Here is a 12,170-nt window from a genome sequence, read left to right as displayed (position 1 = left end):
ATATGTGGTTGACCTGAAGAATGTAAGCTATACAAGAAATTTTCAATGACAAAATATTTGTCTTTTAGTCACAAAAAGTAAAACAATGCAGTTGTATTTTGAAATATTTTAATTAATTTAGGGCTGTGATTATTTTAGTAATCAAGTAATCTACTGATTATTTTGACAATTGAGTAATCTGATATTTTTTGTAACAAATAGACGTGGGCTTTAGTATGACTATTTATATATAAACTAATGATGAGGCAAGAATAATTGGCTCAAATAAAATATCAAAACCAATTACATGGTTTTATTGAACAACACTGGTAAAATACATAATGCAATATGAACATAACCAACTTAAGTACATTATGTATTATAACAAATACCTGCAGAGGTCGCCAAGGGCCTAGTGACTTTACAGTGTGATGAAGCGACTTTTAAATCCATTTAATTTTAATATTTGGCCACATGCAAACTTAGAAACTTTTATTTTAAATTGTGATGTACAATAAATGGCATATTTAGAAATGGGTTGACGTATTCTCCTGTGTTGGCAAAGGTTTATAAATGATTTGCGTTACAAATCTAGTGAGATAATGTTTTTATAATGTTTAATGTTTTAATGTTATAATGTTTTCCCAGATGAACGTTAAGCAATTCAAATTCACAGCATATACAGAGGAAGAGTTTAGCCAAGGGCTGCACGATTATGACAAAAATCATAATTGTCAATTATTCCCTTGAAATTGTAATCGCGATTATTAATTACGATTATCCCAATTTACATTGGAATGTTTGTACCACTGTTTGATGCAACTGCATGCCATATTTTTAAATGAAAATAAACAAGCTGAAAACACTCTAACTGAAAAACTTTTAGTGCTTTTCTATAGTATTAAGCCTCAAATGTCAAATATACATCGGATTCGTTTCTTCTTTAAATTATAAAAAAGTAAAAATATGAATGGTATTATAATGTTATACTAAAACTAAAAATACAATAATGGGAAAAAGCTTTTAAAAAACACATCTTAAGCACGCAGAATAACATGGAAAAGACTTCGAATGATTATGTAATTGTGCCATCCATAATTGTAATCGCGATTAGAAATTCAATTAATTGTGGAGTCCTAGTTTATCTCCTTTCACAAATAGAGTCCTTACTCGTAGATTACCGGTAAGTTATGGAAGTTAAGAGATCATGTGTGAACAGGACCTTTTCAAAAATCCTGGTAAATTTGTTCTGGCAAACATATCGTTCTTATGGTGATGACATGATTACTCTGAGCATGTTTACAAATGCTTTTTAATGAGTTTTTCTATGTAAATATGCGCTAGATGAAGATCTTTGACCATTGCGCCTCACAGATTTTTGTTGCACTTCTCCATTCAGCATGGTGGTGCAAACAGAATAGGTCATGCGACGTACGGAGCTCTATTGGATACTATTATACGAGTTACATGACTTCGGTCGGTGGTCAGTTTTTGTGCAAATATATGTTTTCCTTGGTAACACTTTATTTTAAGGTATCCTTGTTACAGGTTAATTTTGTTGTTATAATATATAATTATAATAACAATAAATTATGCAAAATTACATGCAAGTAACCCTAATCCTAAACCTAACCATATAGTAAGTACATGTAACTAATTAATACTACTCAGTACTTAAATGTATAATTACACTGTAACAAGAACACCTTAAAATAAAGTGCAACCGTTTCCTTTATACATGCAGATTACATTGCATAAGTACATGGCCCCAATATTCTGGACTGTAGAGTTCTGCAATTTTTACATCGGCATTCTTTAACTTTTTTTGTGTGTGTGTGTGAAATATATTTATCTGATACATTTACATTCTGAAAGCTCAAAACATTCATGTATTCCTCTAGAATGCCTCTTAAGTAGATGTCAACTCTGCACCACAATACTAGGGGTGGTTGTGACAGGGAGTTTCTAATGTGTTCTGAGAGGTTTTTAGTGCTATACTATGTGGTTACCAGGGTGCTTTGGGTGATTGCTTATTGGTCCTAGTCTCCATGATGGCTCAGGTCTACACTCCAATAGAAGTCTACAGGATTTTTTTGTTGTTGTTGTTTTCTTTTTTTTTCTAAATATAACTCACAGTGGTTTAAAAAAGCAATAAGAATTAATAACCAAAATAACTAATATTATACGTAAAATAAAATATAAAATAATTCACAGTGGCTTAAAAAACTAATACAAATTCAAAATAAAATAAAATAAAATTAAATTAAATGGAATTCCTGTTGAGTTCATGCTACATAAAAGGTGACGGTGGATTTATTGTATTGTCAGTTTAACATATCTTGAAAAAGGAAATGTAAATTCACCTCTAATCATCAAGCCTAAATCGGACTAATTCTTCTTATGAATGACAACAGTGTTTTAAAGTTGAACACGTTTCAATCTACTCGATGGTGTTTTATCTGGAATGGTTCACATGTGGTTGGGATTACCACTGCTGGAAATAATTACGAAGTCTTAACGCAACCTGGAGATTAGACGCAATTCTGTGTGGCAAACCAAAGATTCACTGACTAAGATGGACATCAAGATTCAGCCAAAGATTTAAGCAGTTGGATAGAATCAGAAAACAGCTTTGCTTGGGAGACCAAAAAAATGCCATTAAAATTCTTTCTTAATTGCCAATGTAAAAAAAAAATGTGTGTATGATGTGTTAAAGAGCTGAAAACCAGAATGTTCAAACCAGAAGTGGGGCTGCAGTGCAAAAACAGATCTATGACAATGACAACGCTTCAGTTGTGGTTTTCACAAACTATTTGGTTCTCAACCATAATGTGCCATCCCTCGTTTTGAGAGGCTAAGTGGAAAAATAGAAAAGCAAGCAGTGACACCGATTAGTCAACAACCAGAGTACAGGAGAAGACTAGTTGCTCTCCAACAGCAATGATCTGTGCGGAATTGGGAATTGACCTGGAAGGTTTGAAATCTTGCCATCCCATTGCTCTAGTAAAAAAAAAACAACAAAAAAAAAAAAACATGTAATCCACATTCCAGGCTATCTATTGGATAACATGTATGTCAGTGCACCAAACACAGAGGCTCATCCGTGTCCTAAGTGTACAGTTTCATGGCCACAAATATCCTGTATACATAGCAATAACTTTATGCTGTGCAGTTTAAACTTGACTGAAGGTCTTGGATCAGATGGACATCTTACAATTAGACTGCAATTTCATTTAAGTATTAAATAAATAAACAAATACAATTTTTAATTAAATTAACATTTTAAATGAAATTAAATTTAAGGGGTCACATGATGCGATTTCAATTTTTCCTTTCTCTCAGGAGTGTTACAAGACCTTTGTGCATAAAGAAGATCTGTAAAGTTGCAAAGACTAAAGTCTCAAATCCTATATTCTTTACAAAAGTTAATACTCTTCCACACCCCCTAAAATGGCTCGTTCTAACACGCCCCCACATCTCTACGTTAGTACGTGGGAAGATTTGCATTACGTCGCACAGATGTTCACGCAAAGAAGGCGTAACTTTTATTCTCGTTGTAGTATTGTTGTTGCTGTCATGTCGTATAGACGCTGTGTGTTTCACTGTGAAAGCGAAACTACTTTGTTTGGCCTTCCAAAAGAGGAAGATATCCGCTTTCTTCATGCCTGGAGCTGATCCGTGCTGGTCGCTGAGGAAATACATCAACTTTGCACATTGGATCGCCGGATCGGCTTTCCAGCCTGGAGTTGTCACATGTGGTTGCCGCAAGCTCCTTCGTCAAATCTGTTCTCAAGCCCAGCCCCACCTCTGCTCACTCAAGCTGGCCTCCGCTCACTCCAGGCCGCGGCTCACTCAAGGCCGAGGTGTGTGATGCCGTTTCGTTGAGAAAGCGAAACTACTTTGTTTTTGCCTTCCAAAAGAGGACACGTCTAGAAATCATGTTTACATCACGTTTATAATGTTTTTTATGTTTATGTCTCGTCGCTCCGGCCGGACAGGGCATCACAATATGTTAAGGGCCGTAACATTTCTGTCACACGCTTGATGCATTCTGCCAATCACAATGCACTGGATAGCCCGACCATAACACAACACCCCTCTCATAATAATGATCATACTAAAAAAAAACAACTCTCATAAGAAGGCGGAAAGAAAAAAAAAAAACAATAATGTACAGTATGTGGAAAATAATGTGTTTTTTTAACCTTAAACCGCATAAACACATTTTATTACACCAAATACACAAAATAATGTTTTTTTTTAGCAGCATCATATGACCCCTAAAATTATGGCCCAATGCTGCAACAGTGCTAACAGATATACAAACTGAACAGGTTTAGAAGTTCTGGAGCTAAATAGGCTTGCTAGTGTAAGAGAGTCATCAATGCCAGGCATGAAAGCCAAAAAGCTTGAAGCAATAGAGAGCCTCTGCTTCCAGCCAGCCTGCGCTGACAATAGACCGGATAAAGCATACACTGGCTCCTGCAAGAACTGACTAGAGCCCCTGTTCAGAACACAAACCCAACAAAAGACTATTCGAAAACGGGTCAATGCACACTTCCAGAGGAGCTCTGAGCTACTAGCGTTAATAGAAACGGTTAAAACGGCACACACTCCAAGAGCTGTGGACTGTGTTCTATCTCGCTGAGCTGCCAGTCAGCCCTGGGCTTTCATCTCATCAGACACACACACATACACAGCGGCACAATGCATGCAGGAATGAGAAGAATGTTTCTGGATTGGTGTCTTTCTGCTGCAAGGAGTCATCGGAAGAAAGACCCATCACAATCCAGCAGCACTGTTCATTTTGAACAGCTTCATTTTCTAAATAACTGCTACCCATTATATACCAGAAACGATTGAACTGAGCATACTTAAAATATAAAAAGTATATTAGTGGGTATTTGCTATGTTCTTCCACTGCCCATTTTTTTGGGCATAAGGACTTTTGTGATATTTCAATAATAAATCTGATTAATAAAATGAACAAACATTAAAAGTGATGTCTGTAAAGGCAAGCACTGCTATAACTATTGCTCACAAATAAACAAACCCTTTACCCTAAAGGTGTGCTCACAAAAAAAGGTCCATTGTCAATAGTGTATTGATGAAGAGTTCTGATACAGGAAATTCTTACCCTGGCTTTACTGTCCTGGGCAGACATGTATCCCACACACATGCTCTCTGTAGTATGGCTCCATAGAAATTCCACTGTGAATGAAAGAGAAAGGAATTAAATACTATATTTGTATAATTTATACACTCATATCATTTATATACTTCATATCTGGAAAACCACTATTCTAAAAAATCTATTTGAAACTCCAAAGGGAACCCGTGGTGAATTAGCCTTCTGAGTTGGCCTGCAAATTAAAGTCAAGATTGAACAGTTGATCAACACAACAGACAAAGACTGATATTGAAAAGTGCATTTCATATCTGTCTCAAATGTGTTCTTCCACTGAATGTCGGCTGTATTCATAACAATGCCTTTATTCTCTGAGGCCAGACCACACTTTGAGAGCTGTTTATTCTGCTATTTGTGAATGCAGGGAGCTGCCATGTTTATCCCCAAATGTTTAAACAAAGACGCCTGGAAAAACAGTCAGCATCTTTAGACAAGAACGCGAGGGAGGCATCAGAAGAAAGAATGGGGGGGGGGAGAGACAACATTATGAATGGCTTTCAGGGAATCTTCAGTGACCCAGATGTTCCTCGAAAATCTTCCGTAACTGCATTTTGTTTTTTATATATTATAAATTTTTTTTAATTAAATAAAAAAAAATGTAAAAAAAAAAAAAAAAAAAATTATTACTCTTAGATACATTTTTATTTTATATATACACACACACATATATATATATATCGGTGTCGAAATTGATCGTTGCATCGATGCATTGTGATGCGGACGTGGATGATTCTGCATCAATAAAGTAAGAGATCATAATCGATTATAGCCTACTGATGTCATTCGCATACGCGCTTGTCAGGCGAGTATTAAAAATGCACTCTCCATTTAAAAATCTGAGCTTATGGCACATGTGTGCACTAGAGACAATCGCGGCGGCTTCATTGCACAGAATATGTGTTCTGAGACATGCGCATTGCTTGACATTATTTTAGTGTTTTACTTTAGATATGCTTTTATTTCTGCCGATTCGAATGCAGTAAGTATTAGATGCACGAAACTCATGTACTGACAGAGTTTCATGTACACTTTGTGTTTGTTTGTCCTGAAGCTCATAGCTGCGGTTAAATGCACTTGCATCTACTTTTATGATACGAAATTGATGTACAGTCAGTTATGTTTTTAGAACAAGACAAAACATCCGATGTGTCGAAATAGATTTGTTCATTAGTGTGAATGCAGCCTGTTAAAGCTGCCACTTTCTATGATCTCATCAGTAACAATCAAATGGCAATAATGCTGAGGAAAAAAACCCATGATAATCTGTAAACTTTCGGATACTTAAAGCACTCCCAGATACTGAAAGTGCTTTTTCACTTGTAATTGTCTTTTCCCCTTTATTACTTTATATTTGCTTGTATGTTTTGAAGCTATATTTATTTTAATTCTTAACAATAATTAATTATACATTAATTAATATATTAATGAATGAATTAACATAATTATTTAAAAAAGTAGCCTGCTTAATGTGCTTATATAATTTCATAAAAATGCACAAAATAAATTTTATATAACCGTGATGCATCATGATATCGTATTGAATCGAATCGTTGACATGATAATCATAATCATATTGAATCGTGAAACCACTGTCGATTCACACCCCTATATATAAAAATACACACACACACACACACACACACACACACACACAACTGTTGTAAAATTTGAGGTCATTAATGTGTTTTTTTTTCAAGTTTTTTTTTACATAACATTAAAAAAACAAAACAACCCTTAAAGTCAGTGTGAACCGGAAGTTGCTGCCGACTTTATTTCAGTGTAGTGACCAAGCGGCAACCTCCCACTCTCTCTCGTGATGCCAGCAAGGAAGTGACTTAAACTATAATTCGTCAACTGGCCACTGGCTGCAAAATGGAGTCAATCCCATAGACTCCCCATATTAAAATGCACAATTTTACAGCAAAAAAAAAAAAAAAAAAAAACATGTTTACAGCCTGTTTCAAAAAATTATTTTGGTCTATATAGCTAATTTTACCATTCATGACAACTGTGAGGGGGGTGAATTTTTTTAGAACTCATCCATTTAAATTATATTAAGCCTTAAAGTTCTGTATAATTAAGGGCGTGGCCACTTGAGTGACATGTGGATTGCCGCTGCCGAAACTGCCGTTGCGCTAGGTGGCCGTGGCTTCAGCAACCAGCTCACACCCATTTGCCCATTTTCGATTATCCGGGAGTGACACGCGGTGACATGCTGCCAAGATGGCGATGTCCGGCTCCGCTTACTTTAGGCTTCAAAAACGCACTTCGGAAATCTACGGGTGACGTCACGGACACTACGTCCATGTTTTTATACAGTCTATGGTAGTGAGGTATTTCCAGCTGAAACGGAATATTGAATAGAGGGCATGGTTTTATGTTTGCGGTCCTCCTCTCTCTCTCACTCATAGCAACCTAACGGTTGGAAGGGTGTTTATGGATATTCTGCCCAAGCGGTCAAACTGATGTCATCATAGAATGAATGCCATTCCAGAGCGGGAAGCAAATGTTCAGATTTTAATTAAAGATTACCAAGACAAATTTTTTTAGCAGATTAACTGATCACATCAAGACTTGCAATGTGCGCTAGCAAAGTAAATAAAGTCAATTTTGATTTTATGCAGACTTTAATAATTTTAAATCAAAGTGAATAAAATGATTAGTTAAAATATCCCTTTACATTCTTACTCTTTGTTAGTATTATTATTATTTACATTTTAATGCAAGATCCCTGCATTCTGTTCCATTCTGCTTTGATGAACACACAATTATCTAGATGTGAGGTGTATTGGATTAAAGCTGAGGCAGGACAGAGCAGCACGTACCCAGCAGAGCCTGGATGTCTTCAGAGCGCTGGGCTTCTCCACATGTGCAGCACCTCAGAACGATCACCCCACCCAGAACACAGTCCTCGCCAGCCAGGAACGGCGAACCAAACACAAACAAGCCAACTGCATTTCAACCATGACCCTCTTTCTACTACAATCAGTCTATTTAGATGGGAAGTAGAAATGAAAGCACGTTGGAGGCATCTAAGAAAATCCAGCGATTCGGTCAATGATTTATTAGTTATGCTCTGTTCTGAGAAGTTAATGAAATGAGCGGAAAAGCCGTACATTTCCGTACTTTCTCCTGCCAACCTAAGCGACTGAAAACAATTATTCTTTCCAGAGCTTTTGTTTTATTAACCAGATGAGAAAAATTGGGAGCAGAGCCACTTTTCGCTCTTTAATAGGTTAATGATGGAATGAGTTATTTCTGTAACCCCTCATGGAGCCCTGATAAAGGGACTCTGTTGAGAAATGCATACTTTTCCAAAGAGGAAAAAACAAAAAAGGTTTTGAGCTGCAAAACGGGCTTCAAGCCCATTCAAATGATTACATCTCAAAAGCAAAAGGAGTGCTGGACGCAGCCTAGGTTTGAAGCAGTCAAGCATAACATCAATCCACAGGAGAGAAGAGTTCAAATTTCACCTCACATAGGTGCTCGGTTTATTGATTTTGCACATCGTGTTGTGTTCAGCTTGTTTACACAGAACACAGCTCTTTTTATGACACCTCTCATTAAAACACTTCAATGAAAACCTGGATGGCCTTCACACAGAACACATCTTAACACCACACTTCAAAAGACACCTTTAAATAGATCTTTATCCAACATTCCATTAAAAAGCCTTTTATTCTTTTCTTCTGTTTCATCCCCAGTTTAATCAAATTTATTACACAGCTTTCAGAAACACTTGATTCTGGTTGGTTCCTGCAGTCAAACAGTATAACAGAATAAACACCGTGGCACTCCACAGTCTCTTTCTTCTCACATAATAAAATAATTTTAATTTAGATCAATATTTCAGGTCCACTTATTTAATTATACAGTTAAAAAAAATGATAATGCATAGCCATCAGGTAATTTTCTCAAAATGAACACCTTGTCCAAGACAGACACAATGCGACACGACAACACGCAATAAAAGGTATCTTTTCCATATTAATCAGAGACAGCAATACATGTTGATCAACAACAGATTCTATTTTTGGGCTGGTTTCTATTTCTGTAAACTAATGACAATCTCATGTACGTCTGTGCACAATATTTAAGTTAGAGTTCAAATATCATTTTGAGTGACTTCAATAGCCGATTATAGCGACAAGGGATAATTTACACTAAAAGGAAACAAGAACTGAACGTCTATCCTAATTCTATCCTTAAAAACTTTTAGACTTGCACTCTAAAAATTTGCTTCTATAAAAAAAACAAAAAAAAAAAAATAATCTTTATCTATCCAATCTTTTTTCATTCTTATTTATTACTTATCATTTATTATACAGTTAACAAAAACAAAAAAGACCTCTAACACTAGCTTGCTCTATTCTTTTTCTATTCTATATTTTTTCCTTTTATTTATTACATTATTTAAAAAGCCCTTGCTATATGTACTGCGTTAAGCTAATTTTGACTTGTTAAAGCACTTGTATATCATTGTTCTTTTGTTGATTTTGATAGCTTCCATTGTCCTCATTTGTAAGTTGCTTCAGATAAAACTGTCTATGACTAAATGTAATGTAATGTAATGTGATGTAAGAACTGTGAAATAAAGATTTTATCAGTCACTAGGTATTATAGGCAAGTGTGAGACAGAAATGCACTTGCAGAGAGAGACTCCGCCCACACACTCTTCTGATTGGCTATGACTTTTGAATGCTTTTGATTTGTCACCATGTCGCAACCGACAAAGAATTTCTTGTCACTGGAATCTCATCGCATCGTATTTAGTTAGTATATGGTGTAAGATCCATCCAAGACCTGTTTGCAACAGTGCAGATAGTACATAATACTTTCTTATTTTCTCATTAATTAATTCTTTAATTATAATAAAATATTCCATTCTTTTATTTTGGATATTTATGTAGATTTATGCATCTCCTGCAGTTGTGGATTTCCGTGCAACAAAACTATAAAGGTCACAGGCCAAAACCAGCAAATATTCCCACATGTATTTTGTGTGCTACATTCAATAAGAAATCCAAGCGGTCACCCGATTTCACAAGCCCAGAAAGGGAACAAAATGAGCGCAGCTTCTGAACATGAAAGCAAGCGACATCTTCAAATGCCCTGTCAACAGAGTATTTATGGCAACTGAAAATAACTGTGGCCAGAGAAATATGATTTAACCAAAAACTTGTGGAGCCCATTCAAAAGAATGTTATTGATCCCCAAATCCAAACAAATAGAAAAAACGTTGTGGCTGCTGAATTTTTGTAGCACTCATTTCCAGTCAAGCAAGTTGTTAATGATTTTGTTGTTCAGTTTTAGCTCAGAACTGCTCTTACTCACACATACTGTGGTGAAGTGACACTAGCCTGCTGAAAGAGAGAGAGAAACATGAAAACAGGGTGACAGGGAGGGAAAGAGAGTCTCTGAGAGTCACTCACTGATGAATTTGTTTTGCATAGCCTCCAGTAGGGCCTGGTGTGCGTTTTCAGCCTGCATGGCAGTAGAGCACTCTCTGGCCAACATGGTGCGAATCAGATGCTCTCCAGAGCCTGCAATAGAATAGACAAGACCCATTTTAATAATTCAGTATTTATTGTCATTTGACAAAAAAAAAAAAAAAAAAAAAAAGAACATACTGCATAATCTGATTTATTTGTTCAAAAGCACTGAGATGTTTCACTGTTTGCATCACTCTGCTTGTCTGTGTTCATAGCGTTTTTAGAAAATGTTACTGTCATACTGAATGGCAACTGACATGTATTTGCATATTAAATCGCAAGTGCTGTTTCTGCATTTGCATATGAAATTGAGATTGATCTTCCAATCACAACAATGTGAAAGTCTCTACTGTCACTTTTGATCAATTTAATGCCTCCTTGCTGAATAAAAGTATTGATTTCTAAAAAAAAAAAATATATAGTAAATAGATTTGTCAGACTGATTAAAAACAGGTTGAGTTTTTGAATCATCTTCAAAAGTTAAAACAAACCACTCTCAAGAGGTACCAATTGCAACAAAAACAAAACAAACAAACAAATAAAAAACCTTAAGAACAAAACAATTCTCATAAGACTGGTTTTGATATGCTAAACTGAATTCTTTAGGAGCAAACAATTTAATGTTAAAAAAAATAAAAAAAATAATAAATAAATATAAATAAAAAAAATAAAAAATAAAAATATATATATAATTTACTATAACAATAAATATAAAAAAAACTAACAAATAACCCATAAACAATATATATATATAATTTACTATAACAATATATAGATATAAAATGTACATATTATGTATTTATAACTATTACAATAACTAGGTACTAACCCTGAACCTACCCCTAAACCTATCATAAACCCATGTAGTTATTTTGTACTACAAATACTTTATTGGGTAAATACACTACAAGTACTGTAAAATAAAGTATAACAAAAATAAATAAATAAAATCCAAAGGTTTGACAGGTCAGATGTCCCCACAGGAACAAAGTTAAAAGAATGTATGAAAACAGTTAATCTCACTGTCAAGACACTAAAGACTGTCACACTCATTTGACTTTCAAAGGCGAACGTGTACAGCAGCCAGTTTTCAAAAGGGAGGGAGTGTAAAGAAATGCCTTGAACACAAAACGTCTGGCAACCGCTCAAGCCTAAGAAACCATAAAGCCTTAAGAAAATAGCCGTGTTGTTTCTGTAAACACAAACGCGGGCCTCGTAAAATATCAGGTAACTACAACAAAACTATGTGCAGGGTTTGTTGCCATGACAATTAGATGCTCATTTCTTTTCTGTTCTTCTTTTTTTTATTGTTTTAACAAAAGAACGAACAAAACGACTGGCTCTACCGTTGGCTCAATATTTTCAAGTTACCGTAAACCCTCGCGTTCTCTCTGGAGAAATGGACGTTACTGGCAACAATACCACAAGTTAACAGTTAATTTAACAAGCAAACAGTGCCATGATAGTGCAAACTCAATTTCTAATGGAAAGTAAATAAAACACAACAAACC

The 12,170-nt window shown here is 35.4% G+C and overlaps 1 protein-coding gene across 2 annotated transcripts in view; it reads right to left on the bottom strand.

Annotated features, from left to right (window-relative positions):
• tasp1 (taspase, threonine aspartase, 1) overlaps nt 1–12,170 on the bottom strand; it is a 55,047-nt gene that overhangs the window by 27,374 nt on the left and 15,503 nt on the right. For both annotated transcript variants that reach the window (XM_042737292.1, XM_042737291.1), the window contains exons 11-13: nt 10,600–10,710; nt 7,993–8,100; nt 5,117–5,190 (exon numbers count right to left, since the gene is read on the bottom strand). In XM_042737292.1, coding sequence (XP_042593226.1) covers nt 5,117–5,190; nt 7,993–8,100; nt 10,600–10,710 — 293 coding nt within the window. The remainder of the gene's footprint in view (nt 1–5,116; nt 5,191–7,992; nt 8,101–10,599; nt 10,711–12,170) is intronic.

The sequence above is a fragment of the Cyprinus carpio genome, chromosome B13, assembly GCF_018340385.1.
Source record: "Cyprinus carpio isolate SPL01 chromosome B13, ASM1834038v1, whole genome shotgun sequence".
Classification (NCBI taxonomy): Eukaryota; Metazoa; Chordata; class Actinopteri; order Cypriniformes; family Cyprinidae; genus Cyprinus; species Cyprinus carpio.
The sequence above is the reverse complement of the archived record's forward strand: the minus strand, read 5'-3'. Positions and strand labels throughout refer to the sequence as shown.